General features: G+C 36.0%; 1 protein-coding gene across 1 annotated transcript in view; it reads right to left on the bottom strand.

The window, feature by feature from the left end:
• Positions 1–26,152, bottom strand: part of RASA2 (RAS p21 protein activator 2) — a 133,057-nt gene that overhangs the window by 27,554 nt on the left and 79,351 nt on the right. Inside the window, exons 11-20 of the mRNA XM_012002664.1 lie at positions 17,644–17,800; positions 17,158–17,306; positions 15,998–16,112; positions 15,503–15,577; positions 14,662–14,785; positions 11,669–11,775; positions 8,341–8,424; positions 7,628–7,705; positions 2,734–2,807; positions 2,080–2,186 (exon numbers count right to left, since the gene is read on the bottom strand). Coding sequence (XP_011858054.1) covers positions 2,080–2,186; positions 2,734–2,807; positions 7,628–7,705; positions 8,341–8,424; positions 11,669–11,775; positions 14,662–14,785; positions 15,503–15,577; positions 15,998–16,112; positions 17,158–17,306; positions 17,644–17,800 — 1,070 coding nt within the window. The remainder of the gene's footprint in view (positions 1–2,079; positions 2,187–2,733; positions 2,808–7,627; positions 7,706–8,340; positions 8,425–11,668; positions 11,776–14,661; positions 14,786–15,502; positions 15,578–15,997; positions 16,113–17,157; positions 17,307–17,643; positions 17,801–26,152) is intronic.

Below are 26,152 nucleotides of genomic sequence, written 5' to 3'. Positions count from 1 at the left end.
AAAAAAGCAGCTATCTGAAAGGGCATATATGTAGCCTATTGAATTTTAGTTATTTGAATATGTAAATGTTATAACAAATTATCTGGGTAATATACCCAAAAGTATAATGCATTTGGTTTCTTATATCTTTCTAATATATTGGGACACATGTAGTCATTCTGGCTAAGCCATTCCTAACGAAGAATTATGAAATAAAATTTTTTCCTTATCACTCTGCTATTCAAGAGTCTCCACTGAAGCACTCTACTTAACTGTATTATACTCTCTTTAAAGCACCCTATATCTGATGTATTACTCCAGAATTTACAGCAGAAGCTCTCTTAACAGATCTTTACCTAACAGATTTGACGGATTAACAGACTCTCCATTTCCTCTGTAAAACATACTGAATGCTGCTCACGGGATGCTAAACGCTTGTGGTTGCTTGGGTACTCTGTTAAGACTGCGCCCTTCTACTTCCATCGGTTAGGCTGTTTTGCTTACCAAGTCCGTTGGGTTTGTTGCTACACTTATTTATGCTAGTTTTCTATGTTGTAATTATGATTTACTTCACATAAAGAGACAAAGTAAGTGGCCACTACCAAGAGGTTTATTACTTATTTGAAAATCAGGTAAATGCTTTGAAAACCCTCTAAAAAGGAGATGCGTACCTCCACAAATAAGGCTGATTTATGTGGGGGTAAGACAGCTGTAAAAGACTAGTGTAACTATCCTAAAAATCTAAGAGGATTTTGTGCTTGGATTACTTTTCAAGTATCTAAGTTCTAGATTTACCCTGGAGAAATCAGCCTGAAAACTGATGCATTATGGGTATATTTACACAAGAAAGACAGGAAATCTGATCTATACGTCAATAGTCAAAGAAATAATCATAGTTCTCTACCAAAATGCTGGTAAACAAATACATAAATATTTAAGATCTGTATGCATCTTTTTGTTTACTTTTAAATGATTCTTGCTTTAACCAACCTTTTGGTTTGGTTAAATGAACATCTCTGGATCCTGATTATTTTGGGCAGAAGGGATTCTACTATATAGATGTGATCTGAGATCGAGATACTAAATTCTTCTTGCTAAAATATCAGAAGCTAATGGCCTTCTGTGGATAATTCCTTTTTTTTTTTTTTTTTTGAGATGGAGTCTTGCTCTGTCACCCAGGCTAGAGTGCAATGGCACGATCTGGCTTACTGCAGCCTCTGCCTCCCGGGTTCAAGCGATTTTCCTGCTTCAGCCTCCAGAGTAGCTGGGACTACAGGCATGTGACACCATGCCCGGCTAATTTTTTTGTATTTTTAGTAGAGATGGGATTTCGCCATGTTGGTCAGGCTGGTCTCAAACTCCTGACCTCAAGTGATCCGCCCGCCTTTGCCTCCCAAAGTGCTAGGATTACAGGCATGAACCACCACACCTGGCCTTCTGTGGAAAATCACCCCAATGGAATAAACTCAAAAGCAGTTTATTTAAAGGACTGTGTCAGTCTACTGAGGGATAAGCTTTGCCTCTCTGCAGCTCTCAAATCACACTGTAGGAAGATGGCTTCGTTTACACAAATAGCCCACTTGTACAAGCAACAGAGTCTTCTCAGAAGGCAAATTATTAAGTCATCTACCTTGGGGTTAACTTGGCTAAGAATCTAGGATGAATTTGACAACAGAATAGGTATCACAATCTATGGTGTAACTGTGGGAATGTCTAGCTGATATTTTCCAGCAAAGCATAGAAATATTCTCATTTATTAGATATTGAATCTTGCTAATTTTGCCTCTGAGAGTTAAAGAAACTCCCATGTTCTAAGAGGTTTAGCTGTTGCTCTTTGATAAATAACAGTATGGAATACTATGGATTTTTAGAAAACAGAGCACACTAAAGGAATACCATTTTCAGAAACTCAAATTTAATGTGAGAAAAACATAATATACATGGGGTTACTGTCAAATATTTTTTCATTCTTAGTACGTATGGAGAAACCACAAACTATAGTAATATTACTGAAAGGATTCACTAGAGTCACAATAAGCGGCAAAGAAACCTACACCGAGAACCAGGAAAAACCCCATAATAAAGCATAAACACAACTACCTGGCTGTTTGTGGTAGGTGAGCTCTCTGCTTGTTAAGCAGAACCATCGCTTCTTAAAATTCTTTTTTCCAATCCGAGTTCTTCCCTGAGCTCTTTTATACATCTCACTGCCAACATAACAGATGTAAACATTTAGCTACAAAAATTAAAAGTTAATCCAAAACAAAGAAGTATCCTTTAATTTTAAATGACATGAATAGTTGTGTAAGATTATATTAAATATATAGAAATGTTTTTGCCATCCATGACTGTTGCATTTATTTTGGCCATACTACAGGATTAAGGTCTTTAATTAATTTAATATTTTTAATTGTACTATGCAGAACAAAAAAGGACCAAATGAGTGATTCCCCTGCTTAACTTATAATGAACACTGTACATTAAGACTAATAGTGCTGTTACTTTTTTAAAGTACTCTAAATACCCATCATCTCACTATAATTGCAAAACAACTCTAGGACTGTATGCACAGGAAATCATGCTTTTCTGCCATGAAGTTTGTAGGACAGTAAAGGTGACTTACCTGACTGCTAATTTTGGCAGTTCTAACACAGAACATAATGCCAGATCTCCTCACTCTTAGACCCATGCTCTTTGTACTTACTTAATATCTATACTGATACATGACTTTCACGTCTAATTTGATTAAATTACCCTTCTTTCAGGTGCACAGGCTCACTCGTACCACTGGACTCTTTAGTTTCAGTAGATGAAATTTCATCCAAGAACTAAATGGGGAAATGGGTAAATATTACACTGTGTGATAAGGAACATTATAAAAAATTCAGTTTATCTTACATGTCATTGATTATAATGGGAAGTTCTTCATTACTAATGAATATACACGATAGTAATTTATAAAACAAAACACATATTATAAAGGAAATCCCTAATTTACAAATGACAAGTATTATAAAAGTCTTATTTATTTATTTGGAGACAGAGTCTCTGTTGCCCAGACTGGAATGCAGTGGTGCAGTCTGGGCTCACTGCAACCTCTCCCTCCTGCGTTCAAGTGATTCTCACGCCTCAGCTTCCCAAGTAGCTGGGATTACAGGCATGTGCCACCACACGCAGCTAATTTTTTTGTATTTTTAGTAGAGACAGGGTTACAGTATGTTGGCCAGGCTGGTCTTGAACTCCTGGCCTCAAGTGATCTGTCTGCCTCAGCCTACCAAAGTGCTGGGATTACAGGTGTGAGCCACCGTGCCCAGCCTAAAACTTCGTTCTTAAGTTACTTAAAACCCAGAACATATTTCCATGTAGAAATAATTCAATCCATAATTCCTTAACTGCAATTCTGAAATACATAAAGTTCTGAATACAAAGTTTTAAAATCTTGTCTTTGATTCGAAGTACTCATTAAGGGGTATAACTTAACCTGAATTGGTGTGAGGCTATTTACACTCTGTACTTATATTACTTACTGTAAGTATTCATACACTGTGCTATAAGAATTAATGTATTTGATTGTGGGGTGCTACCCTAGGCTCCACTGGGGGATGTTACATATAGTATATACTGATTACCTTTTGAAACTCTGAAAAACTGAATTCTGAAATACTTTTGGTCCCAATGATTTTACATATAAGATTGTGAACCTTTATTATAGGTTAAGGATCACCAAAGTCTGGGTCAGAGGGCCACGTCTGACCTGTAGCCTGTTTTTGTAAGGCCCATAAGAATACAGGTTGAACACTCCTAATCTGAAAATCCCAAATGTTCCAAACACCCAAAACTTTTTGAGTGCCAACAGGATATTCAAAGGAAATGCTTGCTGGTGCATTCTGGATTTTGAATTTTGGATTTTCAGATTAGGGATGCTCAACCAGTTAAAAAAATATACATGGAGAGAGACAGAATGAATAAAAGTATTTCAAAATTTGAAAAAATTCAAAATCCAAAACACTTTATCAAGCATTTTTGATAGAGGATACTCAACCTGTAACTATTACATTTCTAAATGTAACAATCAGGGTTACATTTAGGATTGTGAAAGCGTTGTGAAAACAAAGACTAAGTGGCAGAGACCTTATGTGATCAGCAAAGCCTAAAATATTTTCTCACTGTCCCTTTACAGAAAAGTTTGCCAGCTTCTACTATATATAACTGATTTTAACTCTGAAAGAGGGTATTTCACAGTCATGACTGAAGTGTAAACAGGTTATCTGGGATAATCTGGAAATCTAATCACCATTTATAAACTTTCCATGGAGAATGTTGGAATGTGGTGACTCAAGAAAATTTATAGTATCCATCTTTACCAGGTCAGCCAGTGAAGAACATTTAACTTCACAAATATGCTACCTTGACTGGTTAAAGGCTTTTTAGTATTTGGTTGTCTCTTCATGGGAAAGGGAAATTAGCACTTCAAGGAACAATTCCTTTTTCTTTTCTTTTCTTTTTTTTGAGATGGAGTCTTATTCCGTCACCCAGGCAGGAATGCAATGGTGTGATCTTGGCTCACTGCAACCTCCACCTCTCAGGTTCAAGTGATTCTCCTGCCTCAGCCTCCCAGGTAACTGGGACTACAGGCGCCCACCACCATGCCTGGCTAATTTTTGTATTTTTAGTAGAGACAGGGTTTTACCATATTGGCCAGGCTGGTCTCGAACTCCTGACCTTGTGATCTGCCTGCCTCCACCTCCCAAAGTGCTGGGATTACAGGCGTGAACCACCATGCACGCCTGGATGAAACAATTCTTTTCTTTTTCTTTCTTTTTTTTTTTAATCTACCATTACCTTGATTTTGAGGAACAATTCTTGTTCTTAAAGAATCCTACTTTGCCTCCTAAATGAGCTATCAATTTGTTTAGTTCATTAGGTAGGTATTACAAACTCAGAAACTCAGAGAGGGTTTGCATTTCTTTGCTTTTTCCTTTATACTTTTCTACGTTGTTCTGCTTAGGACTTAAACAAAAACAAACCACATTCCAATAAGGATAATATTGAGGCTCCAGTGCCTATTCTAAAGTAGAATTTGTAGACACAGTCATTTTCTCCTAAGACTGGCTGATGATTGCCCAGCAGAGCTCAGACTTAAGGAGTTTTCAAATGGAATGTTTACATCTGCTTGCTGGGAGAAAATACTGGTAAGTGAAAGAACAAGAACAGAGTTCCTTTTGCATTAGATATGGGTAATGTGGGTACAAGTATCCAAGGGAACTGAAGAAGCACCCTACCATAGCATCAGTTCTCCCAGATGGACCATCCACTAATGGAGTCTGAGTTATGTGAATGTTTTATTTCTTAATATATACCTGAAGTCACTGATTTGTTAGCAAATATTATTTATAATAGTTTATTTTATTTTTTTGAGATAGCGTTTCGCTCTTGTTGCCCAAGCTGGAGTGCAATGGCATGATCTCGGCTTACTGCAACCTCTACCTCCCAGATTCAAGCAATTCTCCTGCCTCAGCCTCCCCAGTAGCTGGGATTACAGGCATGTGCCACCAGGCCTGGCTAATTTTTTGTATTTTTAGTAGAAACGGGGTTTCACCATGTTAGCCAGGCTGGTCTCCAACTCCCAACCTCAGGTGATCCGCCCACTTCGGCCTCCCAAAGTGCTAGGATTACAGGTGTGAGCCACTGTGCCCAGCCAATACTTTATTTAGGAACTATGGGGTAAATACAGAGATATAAAGTGAAAGAAAACCCAGTAATTAAGATGGACTATAGGCAGGGTGACTATAGGTCCCAGTTTGCTCAGGACTATCCCCATCAGGGCCATTCCTATCATTCCAGAATAATCACTAACAGTATTTTTCACTCTTAAAAGTGTTCTGGTTTAGACATCAAATTATATGGTCACCTTGTCTATAGAACTATCCAGGTTATCCTTTCTAAACTCTGCAGGGAATAGCATATGATTCAGAGTTACACTCTTATTTTCTTCTGCATCAATAGTAAATGTCACTAGTCAGAGTGCCAATATAAAATGAGAAATTGAGCTTCACAAGCTTTTACAATTTATAGCACTGCACATACCTTGTTGTAACTACTAAATAATAAAGGAAACTAGGATATTAGGACAAAGTACCCTATGTCAGCTTAGGGATTTAGAACCAAATCTGAAACAGAGGCATACTATGGCGATAGTCCATTAGAATGTGAGTGGGTGACTCAGGGCAGATCAGGAACAGACTAAACTCCTGGTACCCTTAAATCCTTTCTCCACTGACATTATCAACTCTACACATTCTGATTATATCAGGGGAAAAAAAATCAGATACTACCATAGCCTTGGTCACAAAACATGGAAAAACAACCCTCAAACAAAAGACAGTACATCATAATCTTGCCAATAAAAGTCTGCCTACAGTGTCACAAATGTTTCAACAATGTCCTAAAAATAAAAGGGCAGCTTTTTCTTTGCCTATTCTTTTGAAAGACTTTCTCCTAAAAAGCCTTCAATGGTTTGTCTAAAAAATTTTTGGTTAAACAGGCACTATTCTAGATGAAAAATATTCCAATGGACTTTAATTTTTTAAATCATCATTTTTTACTTACTAAGTCTCTGTAAGAATCCTAAGTATAAAAAAAGGCCCAAATGTATACCTCAACAAAATAAATACTCTGGCAACCAACTGCTAGTTATGCTACAGAAACTGAATGAAGTCTTTAACATTTGGCTTTGTTAATTTGGATTCATTAAGTTAAGAGTGTGATACATAAAATACAGTACTTTCTTCAGGCCCAGTTTAGATATAATTCATTTCTCTCCTTATTTTTTAATTCTTAACTTCTAGACTATATGGGATAGAGTACTTCAAAGGTTAACTTTTCTTTATAAATTTTCAGCATTTTACAATAATGCTATATTTTGTTTAGATGATTCAGGACTAAAGACTCAAGAAATTAAAGATCCTTTCAAAACGTTCTCAACTTTTAAGTGAAGTGATTTTTGTATGCTGCAGGACTTGTGTTCGGATATTATATACTATAGGCTTTTGTACATTTATAGTAACTTTCCTCAGGTTACTACCATGAATTTATATTGTTCATTAAATGTTCAATAATGTATAAATTTTTTACTAGGGCAATTAAGTGCCCACTCTACATTAGGCACCATACAAAGCCGTTACCCCCAGAGACCAGAGGTTCTCAACCAGAGGCAATTCTGTCCCTCAAGGAACATTTGGCAATACCTGGGGGCATGTTTGGCTGTCAAAACAGGAGGCATACTTATTGCATCTAAGGGGTAGAGGCCAGGGATGCTGCTAAATATCCTGAAACGCACAAGCCAGCTCCTCAGAATCAAGAATTATCTGGCCCCAAATGCCAATAGTGTCACTTTGAGAAATTCTAACCCTAGACATCTGTAATTTGTGTTTCTAAGGCACTGGCAATAGTAGTAGTTGTTAAACTTATTTAGGTATTTTCAAAGCTGAAAAGCACAGCCCTGTATAAGAAGAAAAAAGAAAAAGGAAGCCTTTTTGATGAACAGTTTAAACATTATTTAAACTGGGGATTGATATAATATATATAAAATGTTATTTCCCCTATGCTATATGAAATAAATATTAATTCCAGAATAAAATAATCATACCTTTTTAACTGCCATAATATATCCTTCTTCTTGAAACATTTTGAAAAATTCACACATGAATGTCTCTTTGAAACTTGACTAAGAAAAAACAAACACAGGGTTTATATGTGTTAGAGAATTAAGAATAGAACAGACTATATTTTTAAGCTGAGGATTAAGGCCTAAAAGGACTCAATTATATATTTTCAGAATTCAGGGCTTGGAGTGGAAGACTTCTTTCAAAGCTGTCGTGCGATTATGGCACAAGCAGGCAGGCAGACAGACTGTCCTGTACTTCCTTACTAGGCTCTCTTTGCCTTATTTAGCAGTTTTCATGAAACTGCATTTTTTTTTTAATGTTCTCATTAAACTATTTAAAAAAATTTTTTTTTTTAATTTTCTAGAGACAGGGTCTTGCTAAGTTGCTGGGACTGGAGTGCAACGGCTATTCACAGGTGCCATCATTGTGCACTGCAGCCTTGAACTCCTGGCCTCAAGTGAGTTTCCCGCTTCAGCTTCCTGGAATTAAAGACACAAGTCACCATGCCCAGCTTCTGAAACTGTCCTCTTTAACAGGTGACTAAGAGAGTATCTACTTAAGAGACAGCTACTGTGTCTGTGTGTGTGTGTGTGTATAGTTTTTAATTTGGAAGAAGGTAAGTCAAGGAGAAAGGATCATAGGATGTAACAACATTTAGAAGTGTAAAAACAAAATAAAAGATGTAAGGACTTACCTTGCTTTTGGACAGACTCCCCCAGCTTCCCAAAGTTTGTATAGTTTTTGAGATGAGAGTTAATGTTCTAATTGTCTGTGCATCCTAAAGAATGTAAAAAAGACCAAAACTACCATTAAGTTTTCAAGAAAATAATTTGTATAAAAAAGCAGAATAGAGTAAATGGACTACATTGCTGTAAAACAATGACTCAAAAATGTTCAAACCACACACAGTTAAAATCTAGCTAAGGCTGGGTACAATTCACTGGCCTAAGGAATTAAGAGACTAAAGAAGCCATATATAATTAACAATTCTTCCCAAAGTAATTATTAAAGATGTGGTGCTTTTAAAAGTCATCTATCTATCTATCTATCTATCTATCTATCTATCTATCTATATTTTTTTTTTCCTGAGATGGAGTCTCGCTCTGTTGCCCAGGCTGGAGTGTAGTGGTGTAACCTCAGCTCACTGTAACCTCCACCTCCTGGGTTCAAGCGATTCTCCTGTCTCAGCCTCCTAAGTAGCTGGGATTACAGGTGCCTGCCACCACGCTTGGCTAATTTTTGTATTTTTAGTAGAGACAGGGTTTTGCCCTGTTGGCCAGGTTGGTCTCGAACTCCTGACCTTAGGTGATCTGCCCGCCTTGGCTTCTCAAAGTGCTGGGATTACAGGCCAAAGCCATAATTTTATCAATGTTATATGTAAGTTGTTTCATACAGTGTGGCACCTTGGATTACCTGACAAATTATATTCACTTCTGGAATGTCAAAGGCATCTACTTTACTACCTTATAACTTAAAATGGCAGTTTCAGGTGTTCCAAATTTTCTGTGCTCAGCTCACCCCTAAACATATTCAATACTTTAAATGGCTTTTGCAATTAACTCTTTTCACCATGGAAGCAAAGACCTAAATTCAGCTTAGGAAATGTGAAGTCACCTAGTTCTTTTTGATCTTACCAGAGGGTGATTATTTGGGTCTATTACCAAGAGGTTTTTCAGGCCTGTCTATCTGAAAGAAGTAATATATAGTAATATATAAAATTGACTAAACGGTGCTCCCTCAGAAATCTTTGCTCCTTCATTTATTTTTAAATTGAGATATAATTTACATATGACAAAATGAATAGATCTTAAATGTATACCCTGCTGAATTTTCACCAATCCATACATTTGTGTAAGTTTCTATCAAAACACAGACCATTTTTATTTGTTTTAAGGATTCAAGCAAACAATATCTTGCACCTGAAGATATACCAAGAAAAATTTAGATACCGAAAAGCTTTAGTTCAATATTTGGCTCACATTCCTTAATATTTTAGTATCCCCCCCGCCCCCACATTGAAAATAGGCAATGAATGTGAAGGGGAAGAGATGACCAGAATATAAGGCAATCTGGAAAAGAAGGAATATCTGAAATATGATCATTATAATATACTTATAAAATAGAAACACACCTAAATTAAGGCTATTCAGAAAACATTTTAGCTGTAACATTTGGGATTTCATTATATCTATAAAAGGTCCCCACAATTCTCTGCCTTTGAAGAAAATAATATTCTTAAAGATGTCCTGGCACCTGCACTCACATTTCTTGCAGCACTATTTACAATAGCAAAGTCATGGAACCAACCTAAGTATCCACCAACATCTGTTACAGGAATGCGCAAATTCAAGTATGAATACAAGGCAGACTCACAAGTTCAGAAGTAGGTGTTCTGTTTATGTCCAGAATGTTGCTACCACGCTTTCATTGCCTCAGAGTTCTGTGCAGCTTTAGTAACAAAGCCACAGAATGGACAGCCCTGCGAACAAAAGGACACTGGCCCACTCTCTGCTGGGGCTACTCACAGACCATTTATCCTCTGGCAAGAAAGGGCGTGGTGCTGCCACTGCAACATGGTTCTATTCAGTACTCACAAACTTAAGTGAGTGTCAATGTCATGTAGTTGTTGAGAGGAGAAATGGGTATTCAGAACTTGGTTTAACTCTAAAACTCATGTGTTTTCCCTACACTATTGAGCAACTCCTCTTGGCTGTGAGTTTCCTAAGGGCAAAGAGTATCTTATTCGTCACTGCATCTCTAGTACTGAGCACGAAATGATACACTGTAGGTATCTGAACATCTCTCTAAGAGGTTGGAAGGGATAGGATTAAGCTTACAGACGATAAAGACTGACAATTTGAATCCCAGTTAAATCCAGTTCAAACTGAGTAAAATCAAATCATAATTTGTCAGCTGTGTGAGCGTGGAAAAGTTACTCTATTGTGATTTCCTTATCTGCACATGTGGATGATAACAGAATTTACCTCACAGGGTTGCCAGGAGGACCAAATAAGTTAAAACATAAAGTAGTTAGAACAAGGCCTAGTACAAAGCACTAAATAAATGTGGGCTATTATTATTATTTGTTATACAAATCAGCAACTAAGAGCAATTAGATAAGATTATAAAGTATTTGGAACATAAAAGCTTAAAGAATTAGCCAAATTACACCATATAAGAAGGAATCAGAAGTACAGCAAAAATAGAGAATTTTAAAAATTAAGAAATAAACATGTAAATCTATGCAGTGGAGATTTAGATTTTTGGTAATTAAATAGGACTCCAGAACACAAGATTATATGCTTAAAAAATTTTTAAATCTCGTATGTTTACAGTATTACCTCAGGTAAATAAAAAGTAAAAATACTGATATATTTAACAAGTTATATTCCAATAAAAGTTCCTACACCTTTCACTATACTGCATTCTTGGTTTCTTTTTCTGTTTTAACTGTTCATGCTTATCCAGTTCACCTGCCATTTAATATTTTCTAATTATATGCTGTCAGTTTCATTGCTACTGAAATCTATCTTAGATGCTGTTTCTAAATTAAATGGAATTTCTCTTGTAGCCTTCTTTCTTAGAGAAAAGAGCCTCTTCAAATTTCCGTGAAATTTAAAAATATCTGCAAAATTAAACTATTTTTAATAAATCAGGAAGGCAGATTTTGTTTAAATAAAATACCTATCAAAATGAAACCCGTAACTAATGAAAAAAAATCTTATGGAAATTTATAAACACACACAGTAGCATATGAAAAAATATAACAAATCCCCTTTGTACTCATCACCAACCTTCAATAAGTAGCATTTTATCACTCTTGTAGAACATCTTTTAACAACAACAAAAAATAGGATTATCAGTCTCACTTGAAAGACTGAAATGGCCAAGAAAAATTCTGAGTAAATTTAAGTATCAGTTATAAGAAAATACAGCCCAGTGAAATTGACTTATTTTATCTTTTCTTCATTTTAATAAAAATAAAAAAATGGAATAAAGCTTTCAGAAGAACAAACACTTACTGGATGATGAGGTCGCAAATGAAAAGTATGAGGTGATACTACGGCTACAGCAAAGAAACGAAGAAATACAAAGCTGCTCACTGCAGAATACTGAACATGAGGGTCATCTGCAGGAAAAAAATGGTGAAATGTCATGCACAAAAACACAATTAAAAAACAAAGATGATAAATTAAAAAATATAGAAAAGACATGTAAACTAGGAGAGCAACATAATTTGTCTAGTAAGAGCCGAGTTGATGAAATGATAGTGATGTTTATGACTAAATTAAAACACCCTATGATTAAAAAATCCAAAAGAAGAAATAATATGAAAAAAGACAACGCTGTTAGGTTTATAGAAATATTTTAATTTGAAAAATACCTCTTTCCTCACCTGCAAGAAGAGACTGCTAAAATTACGACAAAAATAAAAGTAGTATCTAGCACTACCTAGTGGTAACACTGAATCCCTTAAGAGTACGATACAAGGCTACTTTCAGTTTTAGGTTCTTGTTTCAATTCCCTCCCCAGAATCTTGATAATATTAAAAGTTATGCAACAAAAACAATTAGACAGAAATGTTTACTTTAAAAAAGCTATCAATAGTCCATAAATAAAAATGCAGATGAACTGAAGACTACTGGTGGCTTTGATCATTCACCTACAACTTTCAGACTGGAGTCAACACTTTACCCAACAATCAGACGGATGGTGGTGAAGCAGGTGGCGAGGGAAAGAATCTTTAGGTTTGGTTCGAGTTTTAACTCTTCTAAGTCATTCAGTAGGTAACCATTAACAAGTCATTTAATTTGTCATTCTTTAATAATATCTGCTTTTTACCTGCTGTCTGCCCTGCCCTCCTACTTCTCCTTTCCCCATTCTTCTAGGGTAGTAAAAACAACAAAAACGACAGAATATGAAACACTTATGGCAACAAAACTGTCACTACTATAGTCTACTGAGGATATGATGACCATATTAATAGTTAAGTCAACAAAAACATAACTAAGGAGATATATCTGCATGTATATAAAAACATAAAGTGTTGGCTGGACACGGTGACCCACACCTGTAATTCCAGCACTTTGGGAGGCTGAAGCGGGTAGATCACCTGAGGTCAGGAGTTCGAGACCAGTCTGACCAACATGGAGAAAGCCCGTTTCTACTAAAAATACAAAATTAGTCAGGCGGGGAGGCCTATGTCTGTAATCCTACCTACTGGGGAGGCTGGGAACCCAGGAGGCAGAGCTGCAGTGAGCCGAGATTGTGCCATTGCACTCCAGCCTGGGCAACAAGAGTGAAACTCGGTCTCAAAACAAAAACAAACAAACAAAAATCCAAAAAGTGTTTAAGATCATTTATATAAAGAAGAATTAAACAGCTAAAACAGATTTAAGGCCAAATAGAGTATAGTGAATGGCAGCAAGTGGTTTGGAGTAGACCAGGCCCAGGTTTGAGGCCCTGCTTGCCTGCTGGCCATCCATAGACGTTGGTAAAGTTACTCAGCTTCTCTAAACCTTTGTTTCTCACCTAATGGGAGTAGTACCTACCTCATGTGGTTTTGTGAAGATGACAACAGGAGATAATGGAGGCTAACACACTAACACTGTGTGTGTTACTAAGTAGTCAATGTGGTTATCATGATCTAACTATTTAAAAATAAAATTTCAATGAGCATTTCACTTTTCCGTGTGCCTCTGGCTCCCCTTATTTTTGTTATGAAGATTAGATTTACTTTACTTATTTGCAACTATAATTAGCAAAGACATTTAGATATGAATTTATCTACATGTTAGACAACTCAGCCCCACTAATTTAGTAATGGGTCAATTTAGCAGAAGGGCAGTTAACTGCATACATGTGTGCACAGGGTGAGCACAAACTTAAAAGAACATAAAACTGCAAAATCTCTCCAGATGGTTACAGAAATAAACTCACAGTTTTGCACAGCTGGTTAAGACGGATAATTTAAGTACCTGCCTAATTCTACCCTCCTACCCACCACCCCCCATTATAGACAGATCTGGAAAGCTAGCCATAGCTAGTTTATTTACTTATCAGAGATATATTAAAATGTGAATAATTCTAAGTATTAACAGCGACAGTAACTCTGAATTTAATGAAAAGTTTCTAAGCAAAACCTTGACATAGCTACTTTTTCAAAATTAAAATATGCCAGTTACTGATACATGTACCTTAAAACTCTCTGTATGTTGCAACAGAAAGGTTTCTAATGTCTAAGGCCATTTCTATAAAAACCTCTCACCACCAAAACCTTATTAGCATTCTCATACTGTCAAATCTAGTCAATTTTATGGAACTAAAGATTCTCACTATCTGAATGCATGCAGCTGGAAAAGATAGTTGGTATAAATAACAAAGGTATTTTTAACTCTCATAAGCATCTGGTATAAATGCTTACTTATACAATGTTACAGTTCTAAATTTTTGCCTTTCTTTAATGGTGATTTTGATTTGCTCTTTGTATAAAGTTGCATTATACTGAAATAAAATGGAATATGTATTTTGAGATTTCAAGAAAAATCAGATTTCTTATGAGAAAGCTAGAATCATTTTGAAAAACTAAAGAAGGTTGTACTTAAAAACCTTAGGCCAGGAGCAGTGGCTCACGCCTGTAATCCCAGAACTTTGGGAGGCCGAGGCGGGCAGATCACGAGGTCAGGAGATCAAGACCATGCTGGCTAACACGGTGAAACCCCGTCTCTACTAAAAATACAAAAAATTAGCCGGGCATGGTGGCGGGTGCCTGTAGTCCCAGCTACTCGGGAGGCTGAGGCAGGAGAATGGCATGAACCTGGGAGATGGAGGTTGCAGTGAGCAGAAATAGCACCACTGCACTCCAGCTGGGGTGACAGAGCGAGACTCTGTCTCAAAAATAAACAAACAAATAAATAAATACCTTAAATATCTTGCACAAACCAAAGATGTAATTAATATCTACAAAAAAGTAAAGAAAAAGAAACGGCATGTTTTAGTAAAACAAGGCACTTACTAGGAAATCTCTGAGTAGCCATCTGCCTTAGAGAATAAAAGATATCACACATTACAGTGGGACAGCTCATACTTGATTTTACAATTGTACTGAATAACTTGTCTACGTAGTAGCGCAGATTCTCCTGCAGGATTTAAAAAGGGAAACATTAAGATTTTGATGTTCACACATCTTCAATAGCCTTCATGAAAGAAAAATGTAAGAAAATGAGGTTTATTAGACAGTCACTATCTAACATTTTTTAAAGCACTGTTTCCCTTTTCCAAACTCATTTGGTTTAAGGACAATTTATATACTGACTTAATTTAATAAGTTAAATTTAGATTTGCTAGGTGTTAAGAGATGAATCTATGAATAAACCTCACAAGAAGCAACAGGGAATAAAATGATCCAAAGGGAAATCACAAAATAACTCGGATACACAAGCACAGGACGTTGTGACACTATTATCCATTGCAATAAAAATGTGTGACCCTAACACAATCATTGCTTTTTCAGAGGCCACTGAAAGTAATGACTGATCAAGTCACTGTGTCACTTAGCCTGATCAGTTTGAGCCCAAAGGAATGGCTAGAACAGGGCTTGTAACTAGCTATAGCTTAAGTTCACTATCGTTCTTAGAGACAAAAAGAGACAATCAAGAACAAAAATAAAGTGAAACCACTGAGGAAATAACATTCTAAAAACTAATCCTAGGAAATGCTGCTAATAGTAAAGGCTTATGTAAAGAATATACAGCATTGCTTCCCTCTATCTGGCTTTATTATAATGTAAGTGGGAGAAAGGTTACACCATTAAGACCAATTTTAACACAATTATAAACAATATAACAAGGACTTACCTTATTATTTTCTACATTATCTCCCTCTTTCAATTTAATAGGATCGATTTCACAGGATTTTGAGGAGTCACATATCTGAAAAATAAATTTTGCAGTTAATGATTTTTTCTAAGTAATCTGACAAAATGAAAAAACTGTTATTGTTCTGATAATAAAAGGTAATTATAGAAATTTAAATTTTAAGCGTAAAACGCCCTATGCAGGGATAATATATGCAATTTTCTTAAAACACGATATCAAAAAGTATTTGTCATATATTTGGAACTCCGGCTAAGAGAGAAATCCCGTAACAAAGAAATAATGTAGACTACACTATACTGTGCCTTTTGAGTAAAAATCCATTGATAGAAAAGTAAATAATTTGCTTCTAAAGTGTTCAGTCTTATTTTTTGAGGAACACATGAATGAATAAACCCTTCCCATCAACAGATCACTTGATAAAAGAGCAACTATCATGAGGTCACAAACTATCACTGTTGGAGATATATTCTGTACCTCATCAAGAATAGGTTTTAATGTTACTTTCAGGTAGTGCCCTCCCACTATTTTCATCATCTCATCCAGACATCGGGTAGCCAAGGAATTTCCTCTAAAAATTGTGTTTGCATCTCTGAAACAGAAATAGATGAAACCAAATGTAGTAAACAAAGATTGTGAAACCAATAATATAACATACTTGACTAATTTACGAAAGAAGCATTGAGTTGAAATAGATTAAGACGTACTAGAAGGCATAAGTGACCTACAATTTTAGTAATTTTTACCATTTATTTAAAAGTTTTCTGCCATTAGGTTTTTCCAAATTTACCAAAAATATATAAAAATAATGGCCAGGTGTGATGGCTCCTGCCTGTAATCCCAGCACTTTGCGGGGTTGAAGCAGGTGGATCACTTGAAGTCAGGAATGTGAGACTAGCCTGGCCAACATGGTGAAACCCCATCTCTACTAAAAATACAAAAATTAGCTGGGTGTGGTGGCAAGTGCCTGTAATCCCAGCTACTCAGGAGGCTGAGGCAGGAGAATCACTTGAACCTAGGAGGCAGAAGCTTTAGTGAGCCAAGATCATGCCACTGCACTCCAACCTGGGTGAAAAAGCGAGACTCCGTCTTAAAAACAAACAAACAAAAAACTCAATACACATATATATACACACGTACATACATATACACGTATATACATACACACATACGTGTATATATATAAAGGCAAATCACATTTATGAACCAAAAATGTAGAGTATATGTATGTCTGTGTGTGTAAAAAAACAACAGTGTTAGACTATGACGTGAATTCTGATTGCTTTTTAGAATGTCATACATATGCATATAAGGGTGATACATAATGAATAAAGAAAAAAACACTTCTGCTCTGGTGTTTTTACTTGTGACACGTGAGTCATTACACTAAGAAGCAGATTAGTAACAAACGAAATTTCCTGAGTTAAAGAAAAACATCCTTCATTAATTGTCCTTAAGGTAGGTGAATACTGTTTGATAGCTTAACTGCCTTTTGTTATTTGTTAAGTACTTCTTTTCAGCCTACTATACAGTAAGTCTGATCAATACAAAAAAATTCAGACTACGAAAACAATCTGTCAAACTGAGGTCCAATTTCAACAACATGTAATTAACATTTAATAAAATATAACTCTTACTGTGTATCCTTCAAGTCTAATTCAGCCACAGCAGTGGCAAAAGGAACAAGTTTATCATGGTGCAGCAGCAGTCGTACAAGGGGCAAAACAGCATCATTTTTATCTCGACATATTTCACTCAAAATGTAAGCAGCTGAGGCAGATATTGGCTAAATATAGGAAGGTAGAAAACAAGCACAAAAATCAAGGAAACATGATTAACTGTTCAATCATTAGCCTGTAAAAGTAACTGTAATAATGTCATTAAACCTGTTATACAGGATATTTAATTTTCAAAATTTTTTATCAGAGATGATTGTGGGAGCACACGTAGGAATCATAGTACTCTGGTTCAGATAAACAGAAATGTGTGTGTGTATATATATGTATGTATATAATTTTTACTGTTTTAATAAGACTTGATACTCTTGAAATCTTCTCCTTATCATTTATAGAATTATTTTAGCCACTTCGTGTTAAATCATATCCTTAAGATTCTTAACATACTTGAACATCTGGTGATTTTAGCAGCAAAGTTTTCAAAGGACCATAGTACTCTGAAGGAAGCACGTAGTCTTCTGTATAACATATATTTAATCGAAGAGACCCCAGGTCATCAGTTTTGGATGACTTGTTTCCATTGTCTCTTGGTTGTAGCAAGTACCTAAAGTAAAAATATAAGTGATTCCATGTGATGGAAACGCATTCAAGCCAATGAGGCAAGTTAAGAGTTAAGCTATAAAAAAACAACCAAAAAAGTCAACTTAGTATTTACGGTTAGGAAACTTCGTAAGTAGCAGGATACTAATCTTCAGAAGCCTAATATTGGTTATATATTGGATTAGAAAGCTACAAATACATTTTTATCCAGGAAACAAAAAGCATAGATATTACAGAAATTAAGATCTCAAAGGAGTTGAATAAAAGTTTGATTAGCTTGCAGGTTTAGAAAAAATGATGATGAAAGGTAAAACATTTAAAATCCAATGTATTATCAAAAATAAATGTTTACCAACTAAATTTAAGAAAGAAGCATTTAGTTGAAAATAGATAAGACAATCCAGGTGCAGTGGCTCATGACTGTAATCCCAGCACTGGGAGGCTGAGGCAGGCAGATCACTTGAGGTCAGGAGTTCGAGACCAGCCTGGCCAACACGGTGAAACTCTGTCTTTACTGAAAATACAAAAATCAGTCAGGCATGGTGCCTGTAATCCAGCTGCTTGGGAGGCTGAGGCAGGAGAATCGCTTGAACCCAGGAGGCGGAGTTGCAGTGAGCTGAGATCCTGCCACTGTATTCCAGTCTGGGCTTGTATGGATGACAGAGTGAGACTTCGTCTCACAAACAAAACCAAAAAAAGTAGGTAAGACATATCAGAACACATAAGAAACCTTGTTTTAAAGTAAATTCTTTATTCAAAAATTTGAACTTAAGAGAAATTTGCAGGACCAAAACCAGAAATCTAAGAGTTTATTTTTTTTAAAAAAAAAGCTTTTTATCATGAGAATTTAAAAACACAAACAAAAGAGAATATTGAACTCTCCTGTACCCATTATCTAGTTTAAACAATTATCAACTGAAGACTAATCTTGTTCGCCGTCATAGAAAGAAAAAATTATGTCCTTTGCACCAATATGGATGCAGCTGGAGGCCACTACGCTATGCGAATTAATGCAGAAACAGAAAACCAAATACCGTACGTTCTCACTTGTAAGTGGGAGCTAAACACTGGGTATGCACAAACACAAACATGGTAACAATAGACACTGGGGGTTCCAAAAGTGTGGAGGGAGATAGGGGAGTAGGGGTTGAAAAAGTTATCCGGTACTTTGTTCGTTACTTGGGCAAAGGGATCATAAGCCTAAACCTCAGCATTACACAATATACCCATGTAACAAACCTGCACATGTACCCCTGAATCTAAAATTAAAAAACAACACAAAACAAAACTGGATGAAGGCTGATAAAAACTGCAAAGTACCATTGACAATCAAGTATTCTTATTTCCTTTTTTAGGGGGGTACTCAGCAATATGCTTGCCTAAATTTGAAATTTACAATTTGTTGTTGGTGTAAACATCTATTTTTTTCTAGACTATATCAGGTTTAGAGAAAGGCAATTTTTACTCTTACAGTAGCCTAAATTTGCAAAAACAATTGAACTCAACTAATTTGGACATTAAAACTTCAGAACTGCTGGGCTTTAGCCAAAATATATCTTTCTAGGATGGGGAAAAAAAAAAAAGTTTGTTACTCATTCAAGATATCACAGGAGTTCCAGGAGTTAAACTAAAAGTTTATTTATCTAAAATAATATGCCAATTACAAATATTTCATCCCCTTTACTCCATTACAGCAAAATATCTAAAAATATCTAGGGAAAAAACCTAACTGTACTCTTATTCTTCAATAATTCATTATTTTAAAAAGGTGTTTTCTTGCACTCTATATAAAATAGTGAATCTTTGCTTTACTTAACTATAACCAGAAACTAAACTGCAGAAAAAGTGTACTATATATGTCTTTTATTAGTACATTCTAAAACAAAATTATTTTAAAAGTTACTATGTGCAGCCAGATGCTCAATAGTAATACTGATAACATCCTTATTTGGACATTGAAAATAGCCTAATTTTAAATTATGCTGCAGAAACCATCACAATTAGAATATATTAAGGGAATTTATTTTTAAATATTTACCTGCATATATTTTTTTCCTGTGACTTATCATCATATTGCCCACAAAATTTATTTTCAGAAATAACTCCAAATTAAATTTACAAATTTGGATTTGCCATTAACCACACTGTAGGGTAGATAAAAGCAACCAAATGGAGATTCTTTTTGTAGTGAAGCTCAAACTTCAAGAACCAAGAAAATCGTGTGGAGTGCCACTTATTATTTTCATCACTCTTTGAACCAGAATCTTATTTATTTAATATTTAAAAATCCTTATTACACACAGACAAATAGATAACAATGCATACACACATAAACAATGTCACCAAATCAATGCTTTTTTTTTTTTTAAAGAAGTTTTCTTTTTTTTCTCTTTTAACTTTGGTTTTCTCTTATCTTTTTTCTTATCTTCAAAACATTACCATTCTGCACCTCCGCTTCCCTTAGGAACCTGTTAACTACCTACTATGAACCCTTCTCTATTTTCTTCATGCTTATATAATTTTATATAGATTTTTAAAAATGGGTGCATATATACACATTTGTAAATGAGTTTTGAGCCTATTCGTTTACAAAACTGTTATCATATTCTACTCTCCAGTATCTTGTTTTTTTACCTGCAAGCACTTCCTAGTTAACTCTTTGAGACTACTTTTCATAGATCCAGTTTGTTCTTTTTAATGGGTACATAATATTCATGCAATGAATGAACTCTAGAGTTCTTTAAGAGAGGTATTTATGAATATAATGGAAAATAATTGTACTGTGTTGTGAAGTGAAAATGCTATACAGCTTAATAGGCCATAAGTAACTTAAAAATAATTGTATTCAAAAAACAATAAACAACAAACATTAACATTTTGAATTTAATTTCAACCCTCCTTACTAAGAGACTGGGGAAAATTATTTGCTTGGTGCGTCTGGGAAATTCTCTCTTTCAGTCTTCTGTTACCCAAGTTCTGCTAAAACGCTTTTGTGGATTTTCTTTGCCATTCTTCTCCCAGAATAATCTGCATTGATACTTCTTTTATTATTTGCAGAAAATCCTCAACCTCTGTTTATACATTTGTTTAACATTTAAACCCCTGTTTAACATTTGTACTAGGCACAGCAAATTTGCAGCACTGGTTATTTACACTGAGGAAGAGTTTGTCTTTCCATTTTCATCTTGTTACTGCTCAATTCTATTCCTCTCTTAATTCACTGCCTCGATGGTATACACTTGCTACATTTTAATGTTTTAAAAATATATTTAAAAAGCTTTAAAATACATTAAGATGCATTTTAAATGCTGTCAATATTTCCCCTATACTGTTTGAGAAATAAGTTACATATTTTATCTAAGAATGTAGAATGTTTGGAATTATTATTATTTTTTGAGACAGAGTCTCACTCTGTCAACCCAGGCCAGAGTACAATGGCGTGGTCTCAGCTCACTGAACCTCTGCCTCCCGGGTTCAAGTGATTCTCCTGCCTCAGCCTCCCAAGTAGCTGGGACTACAGGTGTATGCCACCACACCGGGCTAATTTTTGTATTTTTAGTATAGACGGGGTTTCACTATGTTGGCCAGGCTGGTCTCGAACTCCTGACCTCAGGTGATCTACCTGCCTCAGCCTCCCAAAGTGCTGGGATTACAGGTGTAAGCCACCATGCCTGGCCTGGAATTATTTATTTATACTCATAGTTTTCAAGTTTTATAAATCCTGCGCTAAAGCCTTTCTAAAGTTTGAAATTACAAAGCCCAGTAGTAAATTCCATAAAAATACTAAAATGGATTCACAGGTGCAATATTTTTAGGCAGTTTAAATTATGTTAAGCATTGCTATTTGAACCCACAATTTTATTTTCAGTAGATAGGTCAGCATAGGGCACATGGGCTTAGTAGTAGACATTCCATGGATGTTGACGAGAGTGAGTGAATGAATGCTTTGATTTTGAAGCCTCAGGTCACTTTTTGAAAGCAATTAGAAGTTTCTAATTAACATGAGAAAAAAGCTGCCATCTTCTCTATTCTCTATCTAAAGGCAATGCCAAACAAAATTTAAAAATATATACACTGAATTTTTTTTAAAAAAGACTAATCTTGTTTCAACCATACCTTCACTCACTCTCCCATCCTGTTCCTGCATTATTATTTTAAAGCAATTTCCAGGTATAATTTCATATATAATTTTAAAAAGTCATCACTATTCACTTAGTGTTCAAATTTCCCCAAACTCATCATAAATGTTTTTCTACAGTTTGTTCAAATCCAAATAAGGTCCACAGATTAGAACTGGTAATAGCATTCTTAAGTCTCTTTTATAGATTCCTCACTGTTGGTCCTACAAGAGTTTTCCACCTTTGGAATTGTGTTAACTCTTATCTCTACCTCCATAATGTCATTTACCATACTCCTTCATCCTCCCTGTATTTCCTCTACATTGGTAGTTAGATCTAGAGGCTTGGTTAGATTCAGATTTGATGTTCTGGCAAGAACGCTTCATTGACAATGCTGTGTAGTTCTACCAGAGGCACAAATGTCTGGTTGTTTCTCCTTTTACAATATCAGCAGCCACTGATGATCATGGCTTAGAGCCATTAATCATCAAAATGATAATTTTATAATTCTATCACTCCTCCTTCACTTAGCTGGAATGCCGAGATGCTTTTTATAAAAGAAACAGTAGCTTTAATACTTAATTTAATAGTAGGTTTAATACTCATCTAATATACTAATTCATTTAAAAATAGAAGGAAGAAGGCTTTAATAGAGTATTTATTAGCTTTGAGAAAGATAAAGACAGAAAAGACAACTAGCGAATTAACCAAGGCAAATTTAAAGGATGAAGGGATGGTTAATACAAGAAGAAATTATATCACTACCCCACAAAAGAGGAATATCAACCTTCAGAACATCTATTGTCTGATTTAAGAAATAGTGATATAAAGATATAATCAATGAAATAATTAGAAACAAGCCTATTAGGAAACGTGACTCAGAATTACCTCTAAGGGAAGTATATTAGTCTGTTCTCATGCTGCTAATAAAGACATACCCAAGACTGGGTAATTTATTAAGGAAAGAGGTTTAATTGACTCATACTTCCACATGGCTGGGGAGACCTCGCAATCATGACAGAAGACAAAGAAGAGTAAAGGGACGTCTTACATGCGGCAGGCAAGAGAGCTTGTGCAGGGGAACTCCCATTTGTAAAACCATCAGATCTCGTGAGACTTATTCACTACCACAAGAACAGCATGGGGGTTTGAAACCACCTGATGATTCAATTATCTTCACCAGGCCCTGCCCTTGACATGGGGATGGTGACAATTCAAGGTGAGATGTGGGTGGGGACACAGCCAAACCGTATCAGGAAGTTTAGCTGGTTGATGACCAAGCATCCTGACAATTGATACTTCGGTCAATTTTTCACAATCCAGGGCATGTTCTGCAACCTTGCAAATTCAGACACCACATTTTACCAGCACATCCACAGGGAACCTGAAGGTCAAGTGTGGTGGCTCACGCCTGTGATCCCAGCACTTTGGGAGGCCAAGGCGGGTGGATCACCTGAGGTCAGGAGTTTAAGACCAGCCTGGCCTACATGGCGAAACCCCATCTCTACAAAAATACAAAAATTAGCCAGGCATGGTGGCACACACCTGTAGTCCCAGCTACTTGGGAGGCTGAGGCAGGAGAATCGCTTGAACCCAGGAGGCGGAGGTTGCACGGAGCCAAGACTGTGCCACTGCACTCCAGCCTGGGCAAGAGAGACTCCATCTCACAAAAATAAAAAATAAAAAAAATAAGATGCACCTGAATTGCAATGACTGAGTGCAGAGCCTGATATACTTAAAAGCAGGCCAATTATTACATTTATGAAAAAGAAATATAGTCAAGTGGCGTAAGTACCTGGATTGTTAAGTAACCAATGCATTTTATTATAGAAATGCTCACTTACAAAAGTAGGGAGAAGAGTGACAATAGTAATAATGAATGCCATTTCTTACCACCACCCCCATGTGCTCATCACTTGGTTACAACAATCATCACCATTTACCATAGTGTTTTCATCTATATCTTTCACTGAATTTTTTTATCTGTTAGTAGCTATTTGGAAAGACAAATTATCAAAAGGCGTTGTGGTGAGTACAGAGGCATGACAAGGAGTTTTATGCAGCCTTAAGAATCTCTCAGCTAAGACAATAGTGTTGCCAAGGAAACAGTAATTCTTCTGGACCAGAATCCCCTTCCCCATCAACTGTGCTTGAATAGGCAGTACCATGCCTACCTCTTTGGAATCCTTTTTTATTACTCTAGATGAATCTTTTCCTCCTATGGAACCAGTGTTTTCCATGCACAGTAGAGTAACATTACTTGTATTACTGCTTACTCAGTTACAACTACTTCTGCCTCTGGGACCATCCCTATCCATCTTAAAACAGTACCTCTACACTCTACAGTCAAAACAAACTCTGTTTTGGTTTGTAGTACAGAAATTTTGCTCAGAGCGCAACTTTATTTCCTTTAGCTCCAAATAACTGGGGAAGGGGTATATCCCTCTTTACTCTCTTATAACTAAAAATCACCAGGTCTACAGTCTTAACATAGCCTTGTTCTATGTAGAGGAATTAGGGTAGTGCTATGCCAATTACTCATTTTTATGCATATATCGTTTTTGGATGCTTAAGAACTCCAGAAGGGTTCACTCCTGCCATACTTTCTAAACTTGTTTCCTTGGATTTTCTTTGCAGGATAAGAAATCCCCACAGACAAAATATCTCATCTATGTCTACTTGAAAAAAAAAAAGACTTCACAACATGTTGTTTTACCCATCCTTTGAAAAGATCATTTTTAAAATGAGTAGGGAACTCTCTGATTCTCTTTTAAATAATATTTTATAAGCAAGGGGCACTCAAATTTTTTCTAATTGCTTAAAAGAGAGAATGTTTTTGAGTTTTAAATATATTCAGAAATATGCCAAAGTTCAAACTTCAGCACACTGGTTGAAAACACAAACTTTGGGGTCAGACAGTTTGGTTCAAATCCCAGTTGTGTGACCTTAGACAAGTTGCTCAATTTCTCTGTGTTTTTTCCTCATTTGTCAAATAAGGACTATTAATAGTATCTTAACACATTAAAACCCTACAATAGCCCGAAAAAAGTTATTATAAGTAAAGCACTTAGAATAGTTCCTGGCACACAGTAATCACTATGTAAATGTTACATATATAACATTTATATATATGATGTATAATTATTACCACTTAAATATGTGAATAACTATCAATAGTTATTTGTATAACCACATAAATGTGATTATTTTAAAATATGATTACAAAGGCTCAATTTAATAAACTACCTGAAGGATCCTTGTGAATTAAATAATTCTGTATGAATTAGAGATAAAGAAAACAGGCTCAAGATGTGTTAAATAGTTCAGGAATATCTGGCATTTCTAAGTGAAAACAAAACAAAAAACTCATATATAGATATGTTTGTCAGTTTTTGAACAAAATATTTCAGTTTGAAAGAAAAAGAAACAGGACACAAAGAGAAATTTTTAACTGAAAGTAGCATTCAGTTGCTCTACACATGTACTTTTCATTCACAGGCATAAAAGCAATCCTTATGCCCTCAAGATAAGCAGTTTTGACAGTCCCTTAACAGAAAAAAATCAGCATTTAAATAATTCTAACCATAAGGTCTGTGTAATTAAAATTGAGGTAGACAAACGCAAAGTACAATTATTTGTACATAATGCTATGTAAACGAGAGACTGAAGAGGCAGTTCTACTAATAACTGAATGTGGGCCAGGTGCAGTGGGTCACGCCTGTAATCCCAGCACTTTGGGAGGCGAGGCGGGGGGGATCACAAGATCAGGAGATCAAAACCAGCCTGGTCAACATGGTGAAACCCCGTTTCTACTAAAAATACAAAAATTAGCTGGGTGTGGTGGCGCAGCCTGTCATCCAAGCTACTCAAGAGGCTGAGGCAGGAGAATGGCTTAAACTCGGGAGGTGGAGATTGCAGTGAGCCAAGATTGCGCCACAGCACTCCAGCCTGGCAACAGAGTGAGACTCCGTCTTAAAAAAAAAAAAAAAGTTGAACATTATTTCTGTTTTTTTTGTCTGGTTTTTGAGACAGTCTTGCTCTGTCGCCCAGATTGGAGTGCAGCGGCGGGATCTCGGCTCACTGCAAGCTCCGCCTCCCGGGTCACGCCATTCTCCTGCCTCAGCCTCCTTAGTAGCTGGGACTACAGGCGCCCGCCACCACGCCTGGCTAATTTTTTGTATTTTTAGTAGAGACGGGGTTTCACCGTGTTAGCCAGGATGGTCTCATCTCCTGACCTC

Source organism: Mandrillus leucophaeus, unplaced genomic scaffold, assembly GCF_000951045.1.
Source record: "Mandrillus leucophaeus isolate KB7577 unplaced genomic scaffold, Mleu.le_1.0 Scaffold693, whole genome shotgun sequence".
NCBI classification, from domain to species: Eukaryota; Metazoa; Chordata; class Mammalia; order Primates; family Cercopithecidae; genus Mandrillus; species Mandrillus leucophaeus.
This window is presented reverse-complemented; position numbering and strand designations above follow the sequence as displayed.